This window comes from Bos mutus, chromosome 11 (assembly GCF_027580195.1).
Source record: "Bos mutus isolate GX-2022 chromosome 11, NWIPB_WYAK_1.1, whole genome shotgun sequence".
NCBI lineage: Eukaryota > Metazoa > Chordata > Mammalia > Artiodactyla > Bovidae > Bos > Bos mutus.
Window position 1 is genome coordinate 4,700,623 of NC_091627.1, and position 24,878 is coordinate 4,725,500.

General features: G+C 55.7%; 1 protein-coding gene across 9 annotated transcripts in view; it reads right to left on the bottom strand.

Annotated features, from left to right (window-relative positions):
* Positions 1-10,203, bottom strand: part of NTNG2 (netrin G2) — a 71,395-nt gene extending 61,192 nt beyond the window's left edge. Inside the window, exons 1-3 of one of the 9 annotated variants that reach the window (XM_070378787.1) lie at positions 9,620-10,201; positions 5,685-5,876; positions 4,805-5,497 (exon numbers count right to left, since the gene is read on the bottom strand). In XM_070378787.1, coding sequence (XP_070234888.1) covers positions 4,805-5,017 — 213 coding nt within the window. In that variant the 5' untranslated portion in view covers positions 5,018-5,497; positions 5,685-5,876; positions 9,620-10,201. Of the gene's footprint in view, positions 1-4,804; positions 5,877-7,083; positions 7,185-9,400; positions 9,533-9,619 lie in introns of those variants that run through there. The other 8 variants (XM_070378786.1, XM_070378788.1, XM_070378790.1 and 5 more) reach the window with 8 other exon arrangements.
* Positions 10,204-24,878: the final 14,675 nt, after the last annotated feature.

The window sequence follows — 24,878 nt, forward strand, 5'->3', positions numbered from 1 at the left end:
GGAGGCGGGGCATCTGTGACCTTGATCGCACGTGGTGTTCAGTGTCACAGTGGGGAGGGGCTTGAGGTCTCCAGGACCCACCTGCCACCTGAGTTATCACCCCAGCAGACTCCCTGGGGGAGGGATGGGGGGCCACTGGCTCTTCATCTGGGTAAACTGAGGCACAGAGAAGGCAAAGCAGCTTCTGAGAAACACGTGTGCTTTGGGTTTTCCTGTATGTCAAGACCCTGGCGTCTCTGTGTGCTGAAGTCTCCTTAGATGAAATGTTTAACATTCACCTATTTCACCATGGAAAAGTCCAGATGCTCAAGACTGGATCAGCAGCACTATCAAAGGCTCACACTAGAAGAGAACTGGCACTCTCTAAGCACTTGCTGATATACTGAGAGAACCACTTCCTTCTCCCAGCAAGCTGGAGAGATGGGCAAGGCAGCCATCACCACGTCCTGTTACCGGTGGGGAAACAGAGTCTCAGAGACTTGCCCCAGATCACTCAGCCCATAAGCAGCAAAGCCGGGATGCAAGCTCAGGTCTTTGGATTCCAAGCTTGAAGCTTTTGTCTGGATATCATAACACCTTTCTGGAACCTCCCACCAGGTCTCCAATATTCAGGAATCTGAGCTCCCAGCTTCAGCCCTCACTCCGGGACCCCCACTCCTGCTGTCTGCCTTTCTCCTTCAGCAGTAGTGACACCCCCACTCTGCAAAGGTCCCATGGGAAGCACAGGCCTCTTGCCTGCTCATCATCAATAAAAAGTATCACCCACCGCTGACGGATTATGTAGAGCAGTGTTCCTCAGAGCGTACCCTGTGTGCATCTGAATTACCTGAATTTCCTGTTAAAATGCAGCTTCTGGCTCCGAGGGTCCGGGGGGGGGTTGTTATCCAGGACCCAGTATTTCTAACAAGGTGCACCTCGGGAGGCGAGTGGGCAGCCAGCTGCAGGGCCATTTTCAGCATCACCTGCCTGGTCTGTGCCCCCAGCCCTCTTTCCTCACCATCCCTCTCCTGAGGCTCAAGGCACAAGGACAAGGTCTCCCCCTTCCTTTCGTGGCTGTGCAGGTTGGTGGGCAACCTCTCTTTCAGAGCGCCGTGGGACTGCTCCCCATCCTCAAGGGGTCTTGCAAGAGGCTGAGAAGCCTTTGCCTCCTTCTCTCTGGCCCTGCAGACTCAGCAGGCTGGCCCCCTCTGGCCAGGCACTGGGAGTCAGAGGTGGGAGGCCGCCCGCCGTCTCCCGCAGCCCTCATTGAAATTTCGCCCTTGCCCGAGAATCTTTGGTTGAGAGCTCAGCCCTATTAATTCTCATTGTGCATTTAGAGCCAATAGGTTTTTATTTATTCATTTATCTTGGTCTTCCTCCTCCCTCCCCTTCCTCACCGGTCTGGAATTTACAATTCAGGTCTCAGGTGGCCTTGCGGAAGGACAACGAGTCCAAGGCTGGGAGAGTCTGCACACTGAAGCCTGCGAGGGGTAGTCGCCTCCCCCGCCCCATCCCCTGCCCCCCCCCCCCGACCCTGGGCCCCTGGCGCACCCTCAGGACACTTCAGGGCTCACGCTCTGACCTGGATGGATGTTGCGACAGGCCCAGCACTCACTGCAGGAGGGATGCCAGGAAACAGGGACCCACTGGGCAATCCTGAGGCTAAAGTGGGGCTAAGGGCCGCCTGGGTACCACTAGGGCGCCCCCTGGTGGCTGGTTAACACCACGGGCCAAGGCTAGAGGAATTAATGGCTACCTGAGCACATATCCAACCGCCTGCGCCCCTGAGCCCAGGATACAGGGCGGACGTCCTCAAGGCTGGGGTAGGGCAAAGAAGCAAAGGCCCAGGCACCGCAGAGGGCATAAAAGCCGCAATAACAAGCAAACGACGGCTACCACACCGTGAGCACCTACTGTGTGGCGGGACTCGCATGGCTGGGCTGTGTCCTTTCCCAGCACTGTGACACGCCTTCAGCAGCAGCATCTCTACTTCACCGAAGCTCAGAGAGGGAAGGCTGGGCCACCTGGAGCATAAGCATAGGCCCTGCCTGGCTGCGCACAAGTTCCCGGCCTGCCCTCTAGACTGAGTGACCTTGGAGGGATTTAGCCACTTTCTAATCCCTAAAATGGGATTAGAACGGTCACTACCTTGGAGCATCCTAGAGATGATTTAATGAGACACACACAGAACCTCTTGCCTGGAGAATCCCAGGGACAGGGGAGCCTGGTGGGCTGCCGTCTCTGGGGTCGCACAGAGTTGGACACGACTGAAGCAACTTAGCAGCAGCAGCAGCAGCAGCACAGAACCTGCTCAGGGAAGCTGTGGTAAACAGCAGGGTGGGGGTTTGAATTCATCTGGATGTGACTTCCTCCTCCCTGCAGAAGCAGCCTGGGCGGTGTCCCCACACCCGTTGGCTGCATGTTCGTGATCAAAGGCAGAGGTGGATGGCAGCCCATCATGAAACATTTAAGTCCATCAGGTTGGTGTCGGGACACCGAGGACCCACCAAGCAGAGGAAGGTGGAGATGCTGTTTCTCCACCACCGCCCTCCTCACCATCTTCCCAGGAGAGGACAGGAAGGTGACAGAAGCCCCTTCCACAGCCCAGGGCTCCAGGACCCAGGTCGGGCAGCATCAGGACTGTGGTGGGGTGACCAGCCCACCTTGGCAGCTGCGCTGGGCTCTCTGTGTGAGAATGGGGGCAGGCTTGGCCAGGAGAGGGCCTCGGACTTGCACCTGATGGTCATCCCCACTCCTCAGGCCTTGACCAGAAGCTGGTCCAGTGATTTAAGATTTCACCACCCACCCCATGCCCCCGCCCCCGGCACATTAAAATCGCAATGAATATTTAAAAGAAGAAATACAGTCAAGACTCTAACACAAGAGGCAGCAGTTGACTCTGCTCTGGGAGTCGAGTGGAGAAGTCCTCACATGAGCTGGGGCGGGCACTCAGCCTGAGATGTGGCTCAGAGCTGGGCTCCCCCAGTGCTGACCTTGGCCCTGACCTTCAGGGGCCAGCCCCCTTGCCCATCCCTGAGCCAGCGAAGCCCTGGGGTTCTCAGTGAAGTGGGCCCATCCGGACCCTGGCTCCTGGCCCTGTGCTGCCTTCTCCTTTACTGCCCCCCTCTCTCCCCAGCTGGGGCCGGCCAGCCTGCCCACCGCCCACAGTGACAGCCTCCTGACCTCTGATCATCCCAGTGGGAACCCACCTTCCCAGGCTGACTGCTCTGGGATAGGATCCATGCACCTCAGGGGACTGAGCCATCCTTAGGAGCCCGGTGGGGACACCCACTCAGTCCATCCATAAACCCAGAGCGCTGGAGGCTTCCCCAGGGCACATGGAGGCAGCAACCACCCAAGGATGACACCGAGACCTTCCTGTGGCTTCTGCAGCCTGGCTTCCCTGTCCAGCTTCCTGCCTGGCCCAGGGCCTGCAGGGCTCTGCCTAGTGGAAGGCATCTTTTGGGAGGCAGATCAGCTCAGTGACTCTGGAGCCAGACGCTTGCATCAGAGCTTTACCACTTCCTGGGCTGTGACTTTGGGCCTCAGTTTCTCCATCTGTACAATGGGAATGACGATAACTACCATCTAGTAGCACTTGCTCTGTGCCAGACCTTAGTCTGAGCATTTTATTTATTTGTTTTAAAATATATATTTATTTATTCGGCTGCATCAGGACTTGGTTGTGACATGTGGGGTCTTTCCTTGCAGCACACAGGCCCTCTAGTTGTGGCGCCCGGTCTCCAGAGTGCTCAGGCTTCCGGAGTCGTAGCACTCAGGCTCAGTCATTCCATGGCATGTGGGATCTTAGTTCCCTGACCAGGGATCGAACCCGTGTCCCCTGCATAGCAAGGTGGAGTCTTAACCACTGGACCACCAGGGAGCATTTTAGGGTGAACTGAACTTGTTAGGGTGACCTGAGTGTGTGCTGAGTGTGCACACTTTAGAGGACAGCAGCTCAGAGACGCCACCGGTCCAGAGCTCACTCCCTGAAACTCTGTGTGACGCAGAATCAACCCAGCTGAACTGAGTGAGGACTCCAAGGAATGACTCGTACTGAGCTTTCAAGCCCCATGCTCGGGGACTGGCATAAATGACCCCCACTCTTATTATTGTTGCTGTTAATGGAGTACTGATGTACCCCATGGCTCTGACTCCGTCTTTAACTAGAGACTCAAGTGACACCACCTGAACGCCTCCCTTCCCCTGACTTAACCAGTCACTGTGGTCACCACACATCATGATGGAATCGGAAAGGGTGCCATCCACACCAGCCACCCTGATCTGACCCCTTCCTTCCTCCCTTACGAATCCCCTCTGCAGGTCCACCAAACCTTCCCCCACAAAGGGCGCTTGGCCTCTCTTCGCCTGGCAAATGGTTTGCTGGATTGGATTGGGTGGACCAGGAGGTGTCCCCCTGAAGGGATGAACGGGGGAGGGCAGAGTGCAAGCTTGCAAATAGCACCTTGCTTCCTCACCCAGATGCTGACTTCCTACAAGGGAGGCGGGGCTTATCTGCAAGGCTGGGCAACTGTGGCTACGGTGGTGGTTTGGTGGTTTTCCCAGAGGAGAGGATCCAGTGATCACCAGGCCAAGAATTTCCCCACCCCAAAGAACGGCGTCACGTGACCCCAGCATCCTCGGGGCACACTTTGCTCTGGCGCGTCTCCAAGGCGAGACAGAGACATTCCTGATCCTACAGGCTGGGAAAGCCAGCCTGGCATCCGGGTCCTCCCGCTGTGCGTGCCCATCCCAAGGGTCTGGCCCAGAGCCCCACCCCTACCCACTTGGCCTGAGCAAAGGCCACAGCAGGGGACCGACTTACGTGGGAGCAGAATCTTTCCGGGGGGTCTCCGCACGTGATGCCGGAGGGCTCCACCTTCACCTTGACATAGTCCTTCAGGCGCATTACCTTGGGCTGGCAGGCATAGAACTCCCAGGTGGGGCCTTCGTCCGTGGTCACCCAGGATTTGCAGATGTCGTAGTCCCCGGAGGCCAGGGCCAGGCAGTGCAGGAGGAGGGCCAGCAAGCGCAGCATGGCGGCGCGGTCCCCAGGGGCGCGGCCCGCAGGGGGCCTGGTGAGGCAGCGGCTGGCTCAGGCGGGGCACACAGCCTCAGCATGGAAAAGCCACATCTACCGGGCGACGGAGGCCAGATGTCCCAGGGACTCTGCCAGGTTGCAAACAGCGAGGAAACTTGGTTTTTCCAAGAGGCCGATATGGAAAACCCAGAGCCGGCGTTTCTCAGAGTGCTGATGGGCAGATCAAGAAGTTGCCCACAACTTGGCGTCCTCCTCACCTTGGCATCACCCCTACCCCAGAGGTGAATCTGATCAAATCAGGCAAACGCTCCAATTGTGACCGTGGATGGAAATGGGAGACGGAGAGAGTCCGCAGGGATCTGGCATGAGGCCGGATCGGATTGCTTGTAATTTTTGTCCTTCCGATCAATCCAGCTCTTTAAAGGGCCCTTTCATGTGTGATGTGTGCTCAACACAACTGCACAACCACCCTCCAGCCTGCGTTGTAAAGATAAAACAAAATCAGGTGGAGTACCTGTGAGCTGCACACACGTCCCCCCTATGGGACTGGACGTGGCATTTTGGACCTTGGCATTTTCACCAAAGTGAAAGAGATTTCTTTTCATATGGGCTGAAAGTGACAGCAATCACGCAGCTGGAGCACAAAAAGCGACCGAGGTGTTACCTGGGGGGCAGCGGATCTGGGCCTGCTTTGGTGGGGACAGGCGCTAACAGGGCCAGCTGACCTCGGCTGGTAGCCGTCGGCAACTTATCAGGACGTTTCTGAGACTTCAGCTCCCAATCCATCCAGGTACCCAGGGTCTGGCTTGTCTTTCATTGTAGGGAGGGAGAAGAGAGAGCTCATTAGCAACAACACCTGCAACAAATTAAATAGAGAAAGAGGGGGATAAAGATGTAGAAGAACAAAAGCTCTCTGGCAAAACGTGCAAAACACGAAGCTGCATTAGCAAGGTCTCCGGAGAAAACTGGGTTATTGTCATTAATATCGGAGAAGCACATTTGGAGATGGGGTACATTATTCAAGAAGGCAATGTGCTTTCTCCTTATTTCTGGGGGTCCTGGGGTCAGCAGAAGTGTCCCTGTTTGGGGTCAGTGACTTTCTAAAACAGCCCCAGGAGCCGAGACTGAATGGTGGCTTTAAAATACTGCAACTGACAAGTCAAAATGTCAAAACCGTTGAAGGCCGAGATGAAGCTGTAATTATAGGTGTCGATGAGGCTGTGTGGACAGGCTCAGATAAAGAATGGTCTACGCGTGGCCAAAAGTTACAAACCAGGTGCTAATAACTGTCTCCAAAATTCTGAAATGGTGAATTTAATTTTCAACTGTAAGGAACTAGGGATGTTGAAGACTTTGACGGAAGTGATGATGGTGTGTTCTATTAGATTTTTCCGATCAAGGCCAAAATTTCACAGTCATCCTTAGAGGGTATGTTTATAAACAGGTCACCGTTATGATTATTGCTTTACTATTTTAAGCTACTTGTAATTATTTAAAAGCCCTACATAGATATAACTAAGATGAATATTACATTGTGGAAAAAAACATGACTCCAGTAATGTGATGTGTTCCCAGACATTTGATATATCACCAGGAGAATCTGGTCCCCCGGTGAGGGATCCTGGCCAGAAATACTTAGCCAATAAATAGGGCAAAGGTTACTGCAATGAGTCACAGCAGAGCCATGTGTGTTATTAATTCTGGTAATTATGTCTCTGATTGTTGCATCTACATTCCCAAACTATTGCACCATCCATGCTACCTTCACCGCTCAACCGACTCTTCAGCCATTGTATCTAGAAGGTCCTGAAGAGTTAACTACGTTTCCATGTCCCTCCATTCTCCATCCAGACACAAACGACAAACCAGAGGGCTAGGGACACTGTCCAAATGGGGGCTGGCCGCTCAGCTCCTCCCCAGGCGGAGTCCCCAGCCTAGGTCCCAACGCTCCAGGCTGGGGGCATCATAAATCTGCGTTAAGGCAGCCCCTGCCCCTCTCTCTGGCTGAAGGGCTCTTGATGGAGATGAATGAGGAGCCAGGGAGACACATTTTCACATCTCACCTCTGGCAGTTTCGAGAGAAACGGTGTTACAGAGTCCTCCTGGCCTTGAATGTGCTCCTTGCTAGAAAACTCTCAGAAAGAATCCGCCTGGAGACTATTTTTACAACCTGAGAAAATGTAGTAAAAATAAAATAGCGCCGGCCGGCAAAGGTTTGGATGCCTCTATCTGAGCTTCATGCTGCCCAGAAAACAGCACGTCCCTAATTAATTCTTCCAGCCGCGGGCTCCCAACTGTTCACTCCCAGGTGGGGCGCTCCTTATACGGGACACCAGGGCGCCAGGCTTCACTGCTTCCAGGGAGGACCCACCCAGCCTGGGGCTTCCTTCATCTGCAGTGATGCTCCCAGCCTGAACGCTGCTGGACGAGGGGAGGCAGCGAGGCCCGGAGGCCAGGAGGCCCGCCAGATCCACGAGGCAGCACGCCTTGCAAATATATTAATTGCTTTGCAGTTCTGTTGGCTTAAATGCCATGCATTCCCTGGAAAACGGGGTGAGGGTCGGGGGCCAACAACGACAAAATCTGCCCGGGAGGGGGGCAATAAACGTGTTTACAACTAGTCAGTCAATTGGGCGTTGCTGGCACCAGAAGGGAATTGTGAGCTCAGCACGAGAATATTATTACAGTCGGTTTTTGCCAAAGAGGAAAAAACGGGAGGGGGAGAGACGCGAGAGTCTTCGGCACAGCGAGGCGGAAAGCGGAGAGAGAAGCCGGTATGGGAAATTTCAGGAGTAAGAGGTTGGGTCCCGGTAGATTGTTTTCTCCTTGGAAAATAAATCTTCACCTGATATTATTAAGAAACTGCAGCTCCCAGAAACAAATAGAATCAATGCGCTTTATTTTCTTTTAAGAGTCCTCAGGAACGGGAGCGGAGGGGGAGGGGCTGATAGCCAGGGTATTAAAACCCGAAAATTAGATTTTACCAGGATTTCTGAACTCAGATTTCTCTGTCTTATTGAATTAGCGCCTCTCGAGCTGGCTGGGCTCGAAGCAAGCTCCTCCCGAGTTGCCGGCCGGGCCCTCGCCTCCTGGGAAACTTGCCTGATGGGCGGGGAACCCCTAGAGGTGGTCCCTGGAGAGGGGGCGCTGGGGCTTTCTCCTGGGACCCAGCCCACACCCCAGTTTCTTTCTTCCTTCCCAGCGGGACAGCGGAAGAGGGGGTGAAATCTACCTTCAGATGCGGTCTGGGTCACCTTCCAGTCCCACCCCACCCTCCCAACTCTAACCATCGCAGGCCCCCCCCGCCCCACCACCCGCCAGCCCCGCAACCCCGGCCGGTCCCATGGGTGCACCCGCTCACCGCCGCCGCGCGAGCGTGCATCCCACTGCTGGCGGCCGGGTGCCCCAGCCCCGGATCGGCAGCCTCCTCGGGCTCCAGGTGCCCACCTCCCCCGGCCGCATGCCCTCTCAGCTCCCAGGCAACCCCGAAAAGTTGAGCACGGAGGATGGGGCGCGAGGAGGCATCCACTGGGAGTTTGGGGCTGCGGCACGGGGCTGCTTGTGGGGTGGGGGTCAGCTCCCCGCCGCGGACCCCAGGGGTTTAGAGTCCGCGCTTCGGGTGGGCTGCAGGCGTCGTGCCTCGCACGACAACATGCCCGGGAAGCCCTCCGTCGCTTTTTGTCTTTCCAAAGTTGAGTGTAAGCCCCGGAGCAGTTAATAATCACACCTTTAATAAAGGCCGGGCGGGCACCGAGGGGGGGCCCCCCTCATTTGGCACCTCCTCCCTTAATTAGGGGACGCCGAGCAAAGCGCCCGGTAATTACTCTCATCCTTTTGCCCAGCGCCGCAGCCGGCAGGGACCCCGCCGCCGCCCCCAGCCCCCAGGCAGCTAACTTACTCGGGAGCCGGAGCCGGCGGTCCCCGCGAGCCCGCGGTCCTCTTCCCGCCTTCCCGCGGCCCCTGCTCCCACCGTCCGCGCGCCACCCAGCTCCAGGTTCCACTCCACACTGTCCCCGAGCCGGTCCGGGCGCATAATCCTCCCCATTAGCCCACCCCTCCCAGGCGCCGAAAGAAGTTTCTAGCGGCGGCCGGAACGCAAGAGTTTTTCTGTGCAACTCACACATTTTCCCAGTTTTCCGAGAGGGGAAGGGGATGGCAGAAATTGGGGTGGCTCTAGAGGGTGGCGACTCAATCAGGGTAGGGGAACGGCGCGAAGGAAGGGTTAATTTCCTTTCCACAAACACATCCAGGCATTCTCTTAACATCCACCCTCCCGCCCTACTCACTCGCACAAACGACGGGAAAAGACCCTGGTGGGGAAAAATCCAGCCCCGAAAGACAAGCTACTCCTTTAAGATGTTGCTACAAATGCACACTCACACACCCCTCTCCAAGCGACTCCGGTCCTCCTCTTGTAGCAGTCGCCACCAATAACTTTTGCATCCGAGCCTCGGCTGGGCTACTGTTAAGTGGCTCCCGGGCCCCGGGAAAGCCTGCGCGGTCACCGAAGCCCTTTAAAAATGAAAGCAGGCTGGCCAAGCTGCAGCATATCCACCCCCCAACCCCGCTCGCCTCCCGGGCTCTCCCCGCCCGCCTTACCCCGGCTCGGAGCGGCTTCCCGGAGCGGAGACCCCGGAGGCCGCCACCCTCCGGCGCTCTGCTCCCCCGTCCGGCTGGCGCTGGGTGGGGGCGAAGGCCGAGGGCTGCGAGCCGCTGCTCCTTCCCCCGCCGCCTCTGTGGCTGTCAGATCGGGGCTGGGGAGCCCTCCGGCCCCCGGGGGGGCCGCCCGCAGCCGTCCCGGAGACGCGGGCCGGGGGAGGGGGCCGCCCGCGCCGCCCGCATCGCCCGCCTGGGGCCGAGCCGGAGGTCGCCGCTAACAAGTGCAAACTTTTGGGGCCCCCTGGGCGGCTCGGAGAGGACCTGCGCTCGGGCACCGGGCAGCCCCCGGCCCGGGTGGGCTTCGCGGCGGCTCGTCGGGGCGCCGGGGCATTCCCCCCCCGGGGCGCGGCGGGGGCCAGATGGCCGGGGCGCTTCACTGCCCCCCTGCACTCCGCTCCAAGTTAATGCTGAGGCTAAATCCTCTTGCCATCACTCACGATCACCATCGGGGCTTTTATCTCCCGGTCTGATCCGGGCTGCGTAACTTCCTCTGTGTGGCTTTAACACACCATCCCACCACGGAGCAGCGGTCTTCTTAAAGGTGCAGGAAGGAAATACTGCGAGACTCGGGGGACGCGCCACGGCCCGGGGAGGGGCGCGGCGAGCAGGGGCGTCCCGGCGGGCCCGCGGCCAGGGTGGCCCCAGCGAGCGGCCGCTGAAGCGAGCCTGCTCTGGGGGGGCGGGGGTCGCAACCTATACATCGCCTCCCGGCCTGGGGGCCAGCGGGTCCCCGCACACAGAGCGCATCTCAGCCAGCTCGGGCCAGGCGCCGCGGGGCTGCGGCTTCCTTTCCCCAAACCTCGGGGGCCCGACCGGGTGCCAGCGCCCATGGGTGTGGGGGCTGCCCCATCGGCCCTGGGGGAGGGGTCCAAGTGAGTCAGTCCGCCCCCCACCGCCCCCCGCCCCCCTCAAACAAGCCCGGGGCTCAAGGCTGCTGCTCCGTCTCCCTCTGTGAAGTGCTGCCACCCAGAAGGCCCCAAGCAGTGGGTAAAGGGGTGGGTGGGTGGATTTGGGGAGACGGGGAGGGGGACCATCTGAGCGCACAAGCGGAGCCTGAGTACCAGCTGACACATCGCCGCCTCCACCCTGACGGGCCCTGCTTTTGACGGAGCCAAGCCAGCTCTGGAGGGAGTGCGGAGTAGGGGGCAGGAGGGGCCTCACTCCCTGGCGAGCCTGGGAGGAGGGCGTGGGAGGACTCCCGCAGGGGCCTAGGGCAGAGGCCCTAGGGATTGGCCGCACTGGGCAGCCCCCTGGGGCTCTTCAGCGCCCCCAGCCCCCCACCCCGGAGGTTTCCTTCCGGGCTGCCTCCCAGGCCTGTGGGGAGAGCTGTCTCCATCTTGCAGGGGCACCCGTGGCTTTCAGATGCTCCCCGGCGCGCTCCTGGTGGGTTCTCACTGCAGCTCAGGCAGCCGGCTCTGCCATTGGGAAGCATCAGGAACAAAGAGCCCGAGGATGGAGAGAGAGAGCGAAGGAGGGACTGGGCCAAGGTCACGGAGGGTGTCAGGAATAAGAGCAAGGTGTGCCCCCGGGGGCCCCACCCGCTGCCAGCCTTAACCCTTCCCTCCTCTGGGCTCCCCCCAAGCTGGCCGAGGGGGCTGTGCTGCTGAGTAATGTTTAGCCTGTTGTTGCAGAGTGGACATGGAATTCAAGACTGTCCTCTGCTTTAATAGTCATAATCATAATTTAACATTTATTGAGCACCTGCTTTATGCCAGGATCCATGCAAACCGCTTGGTGTGTCTTATCCACTGGTTCTTCCCCACAGGCCTGGCACTTAACTCCTATTAGTCAAGTCCCAAGTTATATTAATAGATGAAGCTTAGAGATGTGAAGTAACTTGCCCAAGGTCACACAGCTGAGGGAGACGCTGGCCTGGGAGGCAGGGCTCTTGGGCTCCCCCGTGGGGTTCTGCTGCTACTCCCTGACTTGCTGGTTAACTTGGGGCGTGAGGCACAGATTGCCTCCGGGCCTCAGTTTCCCCATCTGTGAGATGTGAATGGTGAGTCTTTTCCTTTTCCAAGGAGCAGACAAGGCCACCAAGGGCCTTCTCCTGAAAGTGCTCTCAAAGACCTTCCACTGGAGAAGCTCCCCCGCTCCCTCCCCCAAAGCTGTCCAGGAGAGCAGATGCTTGCCAGCCCCTTCTTACCTGCTCCCTGGGCCTTAAAGCGTCCAGCAGGAGGAAGCTCCGTGGAGGAGGACACATCTCAGCAATTTGATTTTTAAGCCTTTGGCCTGCAGGCAGCAGCGAAGGGCACACTGTGGGCCTCCCACCCAGGCAGGGTGAGTGACGACCCAGGCCGGCCCTCGGCCTGCTGTCGCCCCCAGGCAGGGTCATCAATTCCTGGGAAACGCCCTGCTCCTCCATCACCCGAGTCTGGATGCTGTCAGGACAGCCAACGAGACTGGAGGAGGTTGCTTCTTATTTGTGATTCACCTAAACGCGGCGGGGGCCTGGGGTGTGCTCCTGTTATCTCCTGGATGGCTTAAGTGACCCACGTGCAAAGCCATATGCCACTGAGACGGTGTTTAAAATGTCTCTGCAGCCTCCTCTCCCCAGCACCCCTTGCCTCTCCAGTGGGTTGATGCCGACAGACTTTTTGGGGGACCCATTCCCAAACCTGTCTTCTAGTCTCCCCTTTTTCCAGATCCTGGAAATTATGGAATCATGGAAAGAGTCAGAATGAAGGGCTTTTCTTGGCTCCGCCCCTACTCGCCATATGGCCTGGGGCCATCACTGCCAGCCTCAGTTTCTCCCTCTGCGTAACGAGGGGATTTGCCCCAGGAGGTGGTCCCCGGGCGATGATGCCATGCTGACAGCAGGCCATAGCAACCTCCGGGAGACAGCATCCCTTTCTAGTGACTCATAAAGTGCTTTTTTTCCAAGATGGGAAACAAATAGGATTCTAGCCATGTAGGGACCAGGTGGTCAAGGGATGTTCATTTTTAAATTTCATTAAGGTATCTTGTGACAAACGACCTTTCACCAGCAATGAAAAGAAGCTGAGCACCAGGGGCAGGAGAGGGTTAATGAATCTCTCGCGCACCGCCCCCCCCACCCATGATTGCTGGCTCCCCTCTCGCAGCAGCCTCTTTGTTGGTGGAGTTTTGGCTCTATTGCACAGTTTAAATTCAAATTGTGAATGTTGAATCTACTATTAAAAAACATCTGCAGAATAATGCATTTGATTTTATTCCACCTATGTTGTTTAAACAAAGGAGATATGTATACAGATACAGACAGACAGACAGATGAATAGATAGATATGTACATATACATGTATTTAAAATAAAGACACCAAAGTAGGAACAGGAGAGATGGAGAATGACATGCTTTATTACATATATATTCTTTCTGTGTTGTTTGACTCCTTCACAATGAGAAAATAGGCTTGGATGGGGTAAGACAAGTAACAGGAAATTATAAAGTCACACTCAGAAATGATCTCCCAGCTTTGCAATGCGCGGTAACAGATGAGGTCCAGCCCCTCCGGGGATTTCCAAGAGAAGGCAAACCCTGATGCACACAGACTAAAGGACAGACAGATAAAACGAGCTCACACCACTGATTAAAGTCGTGTAAGCTCAAAAGCCACCCCCAGCACGTTCTCACCCTTCACCTAATTCACTCCCTTCTCGGCTATGCCAGGCCAAGATTTCGATTTGTCCCCTTGACCTTGAGCAGTTGCAATGCGCTGGAAATAGGTGGTAAGATCCTGGGAACTAGCCCAGGACCATCTAGGGGTTTGGAGGCATTCCTGGGCCCCTGACTTCCACGGCCAAGGCGGGGCCAGGGGCAGGAGAGACCAAGACCCAAGGCCAGGGCATTCCCCAGGGGAGCACCTCCAGGCAGCGGCAGAGGCTGTTAAGAAGCACCCCGACTCCTCCTGGCCAGTTCTCAGCTCTAATCTCCAGACCATACTCCCATTAATTATTATTACTGTATTAATCATACATGTGATTAATTCAGTAATGGTGATTCATAATTGATTGCATTTTATATGGTGCCTTTCATCCACGCTTCTCCCAAGATGTGCGCTGCCTACAACAAGAGACATATAAAGCAAGACGTGTTCTTAGCTCGCCTGCATTTTGTTGGATAAACTTCTCTTTGCAGAGGCAGGGGGCTGAGGGTTTGGGGGCAGACTGAGCTCACCAGCCTCAGCTCTGTGCCTGTCTCCGGCCCAGGCAGCGCCTCACCCAGTTGGGGACTCTGCTTCATTCTGCCGTGCCTCATGGTGGCCACGCCCCAGGAACCCTGCCAACCCCACTCCTTTGGCTGTAAGTCTGCCTAGGATCCGGCTGCAAGGCAAGGCCAGCCTGGGCTCCGCAGGGAGCTGGTACCCCCAGTGGCAATGACAAGGGTTCTAGAGCTTGAATCTTTGGGTGGGGGTCTTCCCTCTCCTGTTAATTAGCTGTGTGACCTTGAATAAGTTACTGCCCTACTGCCTCAGTTGACCCAAATGAAAAATGGCGTTAATTAAAATCTCTCTCTTCCTGGGGTTATTGTAAAATTTACATACAGTAGACACTACCATGTGTAAAATAGATAACCAATGGGATTTCACTGTATGACTCAGGGAACTCAAACCGGGGGTCTGTCACCACCTAGAGGGGTGGGAAGGAGGTGGGAGGGAGGTTAAAGAGGGAGGGGACACATGTATATCTATGGCTGAGGCCAGCACAATATTGTGAAGCAATTTTCCTTCAGTTAAAATTGAGTTTTGTTTGAGAAGATATTACATGCAGTGATACATATACAGCACTTCAAATCTGGCACATTGTATGTGCTCAATAAATGTGAGTAGTGGGAGTCGAGGGCCTGGTTCTAGCAGCAGCTGCTCTGTGACTAGGCTAATCTCTTCCCCTCTCTAGGCCTCAGTTTTCTCAGCTGTAAAATGGGCTGAACAGTCAACTTTGAGGGTTCCTTTCGGATCTTAGACGAGCACTTGGAATAGTTATGGTTGGGGTTTGGAGCTTCAAAATCAAGCTGCCCTGGGCTCCCACTCTCACCATTCTCCAGTTGTGTGACCTTGGGCAAAGGACTCCCCTTGCCCAGGCTCAGCTGCCACCTCTGGAAAATGGGGATCATAATAGCATCTGGCGCCTGGTCTTGATGTGAGGGTTTAATGAGCTACTGCTTGAAGCCTGTTTGGCTTCTAGAAAGGGCTTAACACAGGGTGGCTCCGGCACTGTACAGCAGGCCTGGTGCACAGCAGGCCTGGTGCACAGCACTTATGGATACTCTCACACGTCTGCTATGCCCCTACCCCGGGAAAGATGCTCTTGTCTGCCCCACTGTTCTGAAGAGAATGGAGATGGAGGCGTCTGTCCTGGGGGAGTCAGTTAGGGGTTAAGGCAGGGGCAGTATTTGAACCCAGGCCTCATGGCCGCACTCACTGGGGTCTGCGCTCTGTCCTGAGCTGACTCTTCCAGGGTGGTTTTCATCCCAGTGGTTCTGGTAGGGAGCTGGTGTTGCAGACCACACTTGTTAGCAGAAGACCTGGGGACCAGAGAGGTTCGGTGACTTCTCCAGGGCACACAGCAAGCAAGAAATGGGGGATCAGAACTGGCTTTGTTGAATGGATGTGGGGCCAGCACTGGGATGCCCACCTTGGCCTGTGGCGTCTCCCCTACCCCACCCCCTGAAGCCTGGCTGGGTGCCCTTCCCTCTCCATGTGGATGGTCCTGTTCTTGAGCCCCAGGCAGCCTGGCACGAGAGGGCTCAGCCCAGGAGGAGGAGCCCAGCTCCTCCCAGCAAAGCTGCTTGGCTCCTACCGGAGGGGTGGCTGCTACAAAGAAGAAACCCAACCACCCCCCGTCTTTTTGGGGGCGCAGACCACCAGGGTTTCAGCCTGGTGGGTCCCCATGGTGTTCCCTGCAGACAGCCGGCCTTTGGTCCACAGGCCCCACGGGCAGAACTATCTGCTGCCCCTGAGTGGCTGGGAGATGGGTGTGCAGAGGAGCACTGGCTTCCCTCTGTCAGTGGGGCAGGCCACTGTGCTGACCCTGCCAGCGCAGATCTCAGGGCACACCTCCCCGCAGGGCACCTACCGTGTGACAGCACCCCGCAAATCTGATAGATTATCCGTGTCACAGGCATCAAGCTGCCTGTGCAGCCCAGCAGTTTCAGTCATGTCCGACTCTTTGCTTCCCCATGGACCGTAGCCCACCAGGCCCCTCTGTCCACGGAAATCTCCAGGCAAGAATACTGGAGTGGGTTGCCATGCCCTCCTCCAGGGGATCTTCCCGACTCAGGAATCAGACCTGTGTCTCTCATGTCTCCTGCGTTGGCAGGTGGGTTCTTTACCACTTGCACCACCTGGAAACCCCAAGGGTTTACTAAGAACTTACTGTCTACTACATGCCAGATACTGTCAGGCTGAGGCAGTGGAGTCTGGGGAAGTGTGTGTGTGTGAGTCTGTGCACATGCATGTACATAAGCCCACGTGTGTAAGCCCAGTGTGAGTGTGCCAGCTTGGCAGGCTTGCCAAAAAACACTGGAGGAGCCACAGTAGCTGCAGAGGCACGTCTGAACCCTCAGGATAGGAGACAAGTTCAAACCATGAGCGCCAAGAAAAGTAAGACCCAGGCTCATGGGGACCCGGACCTGGACTCCTGCTTGCCTGAGCCTCGGTTTCTCATCTCTCAAGTGAACACAACAACAGCACCTGTATCCTGGGGCTTGGGGAGCATTGCCCAATACTTTGGCCACCTGATGCGAAGAGGTGACTCATTTGAAAAGACCCTGATGCTGGGAAAGATTGAAGGCAGGAGGGGAAGGAGACGACAGAGGATGAGATGGTTGGATGGCATCACCGACTCAATGGACATGGGTTTGGGCAGACTCCGGGAGTTGGTGATGGACAGGGAGGCCTGGCGTTCTGCAGTCCATGGGGTCACAAAGAGTCAGACACAGCTGAGTGACTGAACAGCACTGGGGAGCATTCACAGAGAAACACTACGAACGCTTCCATGCTGGCAGAGAGCAAGTGCTCCATCAATGGTTGATCTGGTGATCTCCTTTGAGGAGGCCCTCTGTCCAGCGATGAGGGAGGGTCCAAAGCCCTTTGGGAGCCTGTGGCCCAGCAGAGGACACTGCTCCGCGTCAGAAAAACACAAGCTTCTTCAAGTCTGGGAAATACACAGGGATACCAGCCCAGTTCTCTTCCCCATGATCTCTTCTCATAAATCCGCTTTTGGGGGGTGTATCCCCACCACCCACCCTACCCAGCTTTCAGCGTAGGGGAGGGCAGGAGAGCTGGGGAGTAGAGGAAGGAGCCACGCCCACCCTCACAGGTAGAATCCTATACCTGGTCCCTCCCCACTCCCAGGCCTGCAGGCAATTTAAGGGGCTGCTGGGGGGTGGGGGAAGGTGCACCCCAGCCGGGAGAGAGGGAAACGCACTGTCAGCGTGAGGAAGAAGCCCCCCAGCCCCATCCCACCCCTGGTCTCCTGCAGACCTCCTCCTGCTCTGACCCCTGACTCTTTGTGTAGAGGAAAGCATTTTTCTTTCTTACCTGGCAGGTGATCGGGACAGGTGATCTGGGTGCAGCAGATGCTGGGCCTTCCTCTCAGACATGTGCTGATCGCAAGAACAATTCACCCAGTTATAGAAACACCTGCCCTCTCCCACCCACGCCTCCTGGCAAGCTGAGGGTGATGGAGTGGCTTTCTGAGCATCTCGGCTGCCCTCCGGTCCCCACCACGTGCCAACAGGCAAAGCCTGGAGCAGACGATCGCCCACGTGGGCAGGCTGAGAGCAGGAGGCCCTATAACCAAAGGCCGCTGGAAATTCTGAAGGACAACCCTCAGCAAGAGAGAGAAATAAACAGAAAGGCATTCCCTCTGACTCTCTCCTTCCTGGTCACACGCACAGGCACACGAGCCGTGTCGCAGGCAACAATTGTCTCATTAAATTGTCCACCGCGAGGAGGCCGCCATGGCATACAAAGTTCTCCGCCATCCACTCCTGAATTCTGAGAGCCCTACGACCGTGGCTCTTGGCTCCTGGCCTGGGTCCTGCCGAGAGGGGCTGCTCCTAACCAGCCACGTCTGGGCTTTCAGGGACTGACGCTGGGAGATGGCATCTCTTTCTTAAACCTCTTGGTCGGTCTTTTCTGCCCGAAGGAGGGTATCGGGTGGAGGCCCTCCAGCCAGCTGCAGCTGCTCATCGAGTGCGACTCTTGGTCTTGGGAACCAGCTTTGATTCCTCGCTTAGTGGCACTTGGCCTAATGGATGGAGAGAGCTTGTCGCTGGCCCTGCTCCCTGCCCTCTGTTGACCTTGATGCTGTCACCCGTGACCTCTAGGATGTCCATGCCCAGGAGGGCTCCTCAACTCCTCAGGGTCCTCAGGAGCCTTTGTCTTCACCTTGGGGTCCTCCTTGGCTCCTCTGCCTCCTGGTCCCACCTCGCTCCTTTTCCATGATTGGTCCGTAAGTGCGGGGTGTGCAGGGCTGGGAAGGTGAGCCGGCTGGTCACCTGACCCAGCGCTTTGCTTTTTATGTCACCTGATCGTTGGAAGGACATGGCTTCTAGCGTCCCACCCCATGGAGGATGCCCTGAATTACATATTTGTTTATTTTTAATCTGGAAAAACAAAAGCTCCGTATCTGATTTCCTTTCATCTTGCCCCTGCTAATTCCTGAAACCAAATCCAAAATCAAATGGGAGAGGCCAGTTTTGGCTTTGAACTCATGAGACAGCTAAGCTAGGGGGACACCAGAAACCAAAGGGAGTGTAATTCCAAGTCAAACTGGGTGATGTCCCCCTCCCCCCGATCCAACTGAGCTCCTCCTTGGAGGCCAGCTTAAATCACAGTCCACGATGAAGCTGGAGACACGAACCCCTGTCTTCCAAGCCCGCCTCCACGACACCCCCAGGCTCACTGTTGGTCTTCATGGTGCAGCCACTGCTCCTGGCCAAGGTCAGGATGCTGCTGGGGTTTCCATGGACTGACAACAGACCGTGTGCCAGGCTCTGGGGGTGGGACTTTTATCTGCCTCCACCTTCCAGATGGGGAAACTGAGGCTCAGGGAGGGGAACATCTGGCTCCAGTGTCTCACTGGGATTCAAACCCAGACCTCCCTGACCCCACAGCCTTGACTACCCCCTCCCAAAACACACACATACAACCCCCAACTGGGGAGCTTCTCTTTGCAATTCTGTTCCCTGTGAACTTTTGGGGCCCCTGGTTGAGCCCTGGGTCTCTCTTTCCAGGCCTCAGGATCCTCACCGTCCAGTGAAGGGGTTGAGCTGGTGCTGCCCCAGGGTCCTTCCAGCTCTAACATTTTTCACATAAACCTCCACCTCCCAATGCAGAAGTCTGAGCTCTCCCACCACAAATGTTTCCCAAATGATCAACAGAGTGATAAGTCCCTAAGGGGAGGGGAGATGCACATCAGGAGTGGGCTTGTTAGAAGCCTGACATTGACACACCTCGTGCACACACAGGTGAGACCCGAGCCTGGTCACAAGGGAGGCAGAGGCGGTGCGGGTAAAGGGACCGAGACGGCTCTGGAAACACCTCTACAGCACACAGTGGGGAGGCCTCCTTGGGTAGCTAAAGGGGCCAGCACGTGCAGACCAACTACTCCCCGCCTGCAGGGTCTTGGGCACAGACGGGAACTCCTTAGCCAGATGTGACAGGGTGGTCTCTAGAAAGACCCTCTTAGCACGAGGTGTCCCCACGCAGGGCTGTGCTCTTCAGTTGGCCTGTGTGAGGATGGTCTCTGCCGTTTGTTGAAATATTGAAATGTTTCGTACATTTACCAGTCCTAAGCCCTGGGAGAACTCCTGCCACCCCACTTCCCAGCCCAGCCAGGACCCTTCCTTGGAAACTTCTAGACACCCCGCCCCCCTGCCAACCCAGCAGCTACCTGCACTCCTGCACTCACCTGGCACCTGCTTGGACTGGCCCACCGATGGTTGACTATTCTTATCACTGCTGATTATACATCCCCCACATATACACAGAGCCTAGAGTTTGGGCTGCTGTGGTTCTCCACTGTCCCCCAGGATCCTCTAGGGGTGTCAGCCCTCAGGGTCCAGCTCCTTGGGTTGGCCACGCTGGGGTCTCCCCACAGCAGGGCAGGAAGATGACTTCCGGTTCCGTGGGTTTCTCAGAGTGCAGCTCCCACCCACAGAGTCAAGGGGGCCTTTCAGAATCTATCCTCTCCTGTCACTGGGAGGTTCTCCTCAGCCAAAACCACCCACCACTCTGCATTTAATAACCAGAGGACATTGAGACTTCTGCTCATAGAGGAGGGACCTTTCCCCTGGTTGCCCTTTCTGCTCTCGCTCAAATAGACTCCAGGGTGGGGAAGCGTAGAGGGGCAGAGTCAGGGGCCGATCTCAATGGGCAATAGGGACCACCCAGAGGGCTGTGTTGAAGGAAATCCCAGGTCATCGGGACACACAGTGCTATGATCGATTAGTCATGGCTGTCTGGTGATGGACTTGTCATGCCTGTCTGGCAGAGGAGGGTGTGGGTCAGGACCGGTGGACCTCGCATTTTCTCTGTCCATCCCCTGAGTGTGGGCATGAGCCTTTGTCTGCCTGTAGAGAGCCCAGAACTGTACCAGACACAAATATTAATAGATGCTTGGGGAGTACTTCTAATTGAGGGTGAATTTTAAAATGAACTAAGCAAAAAAAAAAAAAAAAAAAAGAAGCAAGCAAACGGCGTTTATTGAACACGTACTACATGCAGTTCCACAGATGATAAAGTAGGGAGAGGAACTGGGAGTGCTGCTGTAGGAAATTTGGGAGTCAGTTTATCTACCCATCCAGCCGTCCATTCATGAGTGCCTACTGCATGCCGAGCTCTGTACTGCGGGCTGGAGATGCGGACCAGCATCGGCTCTAGGAAGCCTCCGGTCAGGAGAGGGGAGAGACAAGGTGAGTACCGGCGGTGTGTGAGCTGCCCCGGGCGGCAGGGCGGATGGATACAATGCTGCTGTCTTCATCCCTGGCAGAGTCATCCTCCAGGGACCAGCCACGGTTATTAATACCCTGCTGAGTCAGGGGGCTCTTGAGTTTCAGCATCACAAGATGTTAGATTCTTGACTCCTGACCGCCCTCTTGACTCCAAGAAGCCTCTGCCTGCCTCGGGCTGTCCAGAGGGCAGCAGATGCTGATGGAAAGAGGTCTGAAAGGGATGAGACTTGGGGTGTGAGTTCAAGTCCCCACTCTGCCATCCATTAGCTTCCCCATGAGAAATGTCACTTCTCTGAGTCCCCTCATCTTTGAAAAGAAGAATAGCAACCAATCGGCCTTAAAATGGCTGTGAGTGCCAAGGGCTGACCCCTGGCAGGTGCTAAGAAGTGATGGCTGTTCATGCAAGTACCCACTGAGACTGTCCCATGTGCCTTGTCTGGGGAATGAGGAAGAACATGACTGAGCTAGTTCTACCTTCATAACACTCGGACAGGTTGGGAGGGTGATATGCAAGCATGATGGAGGACCCAGGACCTTGCAGCTCCCACTCGAGCCTCTGTTTACACTCTCAGGAGCCCTCTTGATTCTTCCCAGGTGACTGATGCCCCTCCTCCATGCTCCCCACGGGTCGACAAGCTCCACTTGGGAAGGCTTTGCCAGTCTGGGCCGACAGACTTCCCAGTGCCTAGCATATACTCGGTGCTCAGTAAATGTTTGCTGATGAGACCTGGGTTCGATCCTGGGGTCAGGAAGATCCTCTGGAGAAGGAGCTGGCTATCCACTCCAGTGTTCTTGGGGCTTCCCTGTGTGCTGCTTGAGCAGACGAGCAGTAAGTGAGAAGTGGGAGGGCTCCCATGCCCAAAGGTAAAGCTGAGCAATTAGGATATGAATAGGACCAGTAGAGTTGCTAATTGGAATATTTAAAATCAAATTTCCTTCTAGTTCTTGCCAGTGCATGCACCTGCTTCTTCTCCCTCTGTCTCCCCTCCTCGTCCCCACCCCCAGCCCATCTTTCTACCCCCACCCCCACTTTCTGTCTCCCGAATAGAATGGTCTCAAGTGTCAGCTCTTGCTGATACATGTAGACTTGGATAATCACAACTCTGAGAGATCTCAGCATTCTGATAGGAGGTGGAGAGGTCTTTGTGCGTTACTCGACATCTCTAGGTCTTCCCGCATAGCTCAGTCGGTAAAGAATCTGCCTGCAAGGCAGGAGACCCAGGTTCGATTCCTGGGTCAGGAAGATCCTCTGGAGAAGGAAATGGCTACCCTCTCCAGTATTCTTGCCTGGAGAATCCCACGGACAGAGGAGCCTGGCGGGCTACAGTCCATGGGGTCACAGAGTCAGACACAGCTCAGCGACTAAACAACGACCACAAGGGTTCATCAGCTACGACTGAAACACTGTATTATCCCAGATGGCTCAGCGGTAAAGACTCTGCCAGCCAGCGCAGGAGACACAGGAGACATGGGTCCAATCCCAGGCTCGGGAAGGTCCCCCAGAAGAGGAAATGACAACCCGTTGCAGTATCCTTGCCTGAGAAGTCCCATGGACAGAGGAGCCTAGTGGGCTACAGTCCATGGGGCCGAAAAGAGTCAGACGCCACTGAGCGACGGAGTGTACACGCACACATTGTGAGTGCTCGGCAGACACAGGCTGTGAGCATTATGGTCACGATCTGACTTGCATCGTAGCTATTTGGACATATGGCTCACGTTCTTGTCTAGGCTGTGAAGAACTTTAAGGCAGGGACCTCTTATGACTCATTTGAGTCTTTTACTCCTTCCCCTACCTCTCCACCCTCACATCCCCCCACCTGCTTTGTCACAGGAGGGAGGAGAGAGTGGTAACAGGAAGAAGAAGTGATGCTATTACCAGCTCCCATCACCAAGCAGCTGGTTTCTGCCAGGCTCTGGGCTTTATAAGCATCATCCCGATACCCACTGGCCCACTGATGCTGTGACCGTTTGCTCCTCCTTGTTCACAAAGGAGAAAACTCAGATACAAAGTAGTTGGGTCACTGGTCCAAGGTCACCCAGCTATCGGGAAGCGGCCCCCGGGACTGCAGCCTCCCCAAGGCCGCCATGCACCACGCGGCTGGAGAGGCGCACTCACTCGCGTACACACCGAGCCAGACCAAACCCGATCACAGCCCTCAACCCATCTTCCTCGTGGTGCGTGCATGCTCAGTTTTGTTCAGCTCTTTGCAACCCCATGGACTGTAGCCCGCCAGGCTCCTCTGGCCATGGCATTTTCCAGGCAAGAAAACAGGAGTGGGTTGCCATTTCCTACCCCAGGCGATCTTCCTGACCCAGGAATTGAACCCTCATCTCCTGCATCTCCTGCATGGGCAGGCAGATTCTTTACCACATCAACACCTGGGAAGCCACATCTTTCTCATAAGGCACGTTAAAAATTTTTATGAAAAAATTTTTATTGAAATATGGTTGATCTGTAATGTGTTGATTTCTGCTGTACAGCAGAGTGATTCACTTACCCGTATGTACATGCTCTCTGCCATCATGGTTTACGGCAGGATATTCAATACAGTTCCCTGTGCTGTACAGTAGGATGTTTTTGTTTATCCATCCTATATACACTAGGTTGCAGCTGCTAATCCCAAGCTCCCAACCCTTCCCTCCCCCACGCCTCTCGTCCTTGGCAACCACAAGTCAGTTCTCCATGGTAAGAGACTTTTTAAACCAAGTTTCAGCAGGAGCTAGGGGTGGCATCACAGCAGTCTGGGGACCACCATCCTGTTGAAACAGAGGAGCTGATGTTTGGGGTGTTGGACCAATCCCGTTGCACTCTCTGCTTGGATGTTATTTTCACACAGGGTGGGGAGAATAACCATCTCGTCCCCCTCCCGCCCCAGAAGGGGTGGCTTGTAAACATATGGGGAGCGGGGAAGGGAAAGTCGAACGTCTTGAGTCAAACTGTCATCCGTGTGCCAGTTTTCTGTGCAGACTGAGATGAAAATCGGCCGTGAAACACACAGAGGGAGATGAAATTTGGAGAAAGGGAAAAACAACCCAGAGCGGCTTCTCCTCCCGGTAATTCCTGCTCCCTGGGTATAAGGCTGCATTCCATGGCAACAGCATTCGCACTTCGCTGAAAGAAAAGCTCCAACCAGCTGGACCCGTTATTAAAGTGGAGCCCCAGGATTAGCATGTTGTGTGATGACAAAATGAACCGGCTGCCCTGTATCAGTCAAACCGGCTTCAGGAGGCACTGGAGCCCCTGCGGCAGGAGACTGAGCATCCTCGAATGGCCAGACCCCGGAGCCTGTGGCCGTCTCACCCCTCATCCCCGAGGGCCCCTGGGCTCCTATGCAGAGGAACAACAGGGGTCTTTTAGATCTGAAAGTGAGTCGAGGCTAGTGGTATGGATGGGGCAGCAGGAACAAAAAGAACTGAGTTTGAATCCCAGCTCATCTAAGAGACCTTGCTATTTGACTTAGAGTGAGTCCATTCCTTTCTCTGTGACTCAGTTTTCACATCTATGAAATGGGTATAATAACACATTTCCACCAAGGATTCTTTCCTGATCCAGTGAAGAAACACATGCAAAGCACTTAGCAAGCCATTGCTAAAAACCTACTCCCAGTGAATTCTTGGACTTCCCTGGTGGCTTAGACAATTAAGCATCTGCCTACAATGTGGGAGGCCCAGGTTCCATCCCTGGGTCTGGAAGATCTCCTGAAGAAGGCAATGGCACCCCACTCCAGTACTCTTGCCTGGAAAATCCCATGGACGGAGGAGCCTGGTGGGCTACAGTCCATGGGGTCGCAGAGCCCACTCAGTGGACTGAGCCACTTCACTTTCTTTCACTCTCATAGTCAACTTTTCAGGGATGGCCCTACTGGGGAAAGCGAGGATTCTTTCAACATTTGACGCTTTGTGAAAAAATTTCACACTGACCACTTGCTAAATACAGTCATAAAGCGATGTGTCTGTGTGTGTGTCTGTGTGAGGGACAGCGAGTGTGTGTGTGTGTGAGAGGGGAGCATGTGTGTGTGTGTGTCGCTCATAATGTAGAAGGAGGAAAGCACGGCAGAGCCAGGGGTCCGAGTCCTGCCTCTCTGTTCACTGAGGGATCGTGGACAAGTCCCTTCACCTCGGTCTCAGTTTGCTCTCCTCTCCCGAGTGGCAGGGCCACATCTGCATCACAGAGCTGTCTAAGATGACACGCACGTGGGAACTTCCTGGTGGTCCAGTGGTCAGGACTCCTCGCTTTCCCTGCCAAGGGTACAGGTTGTACGG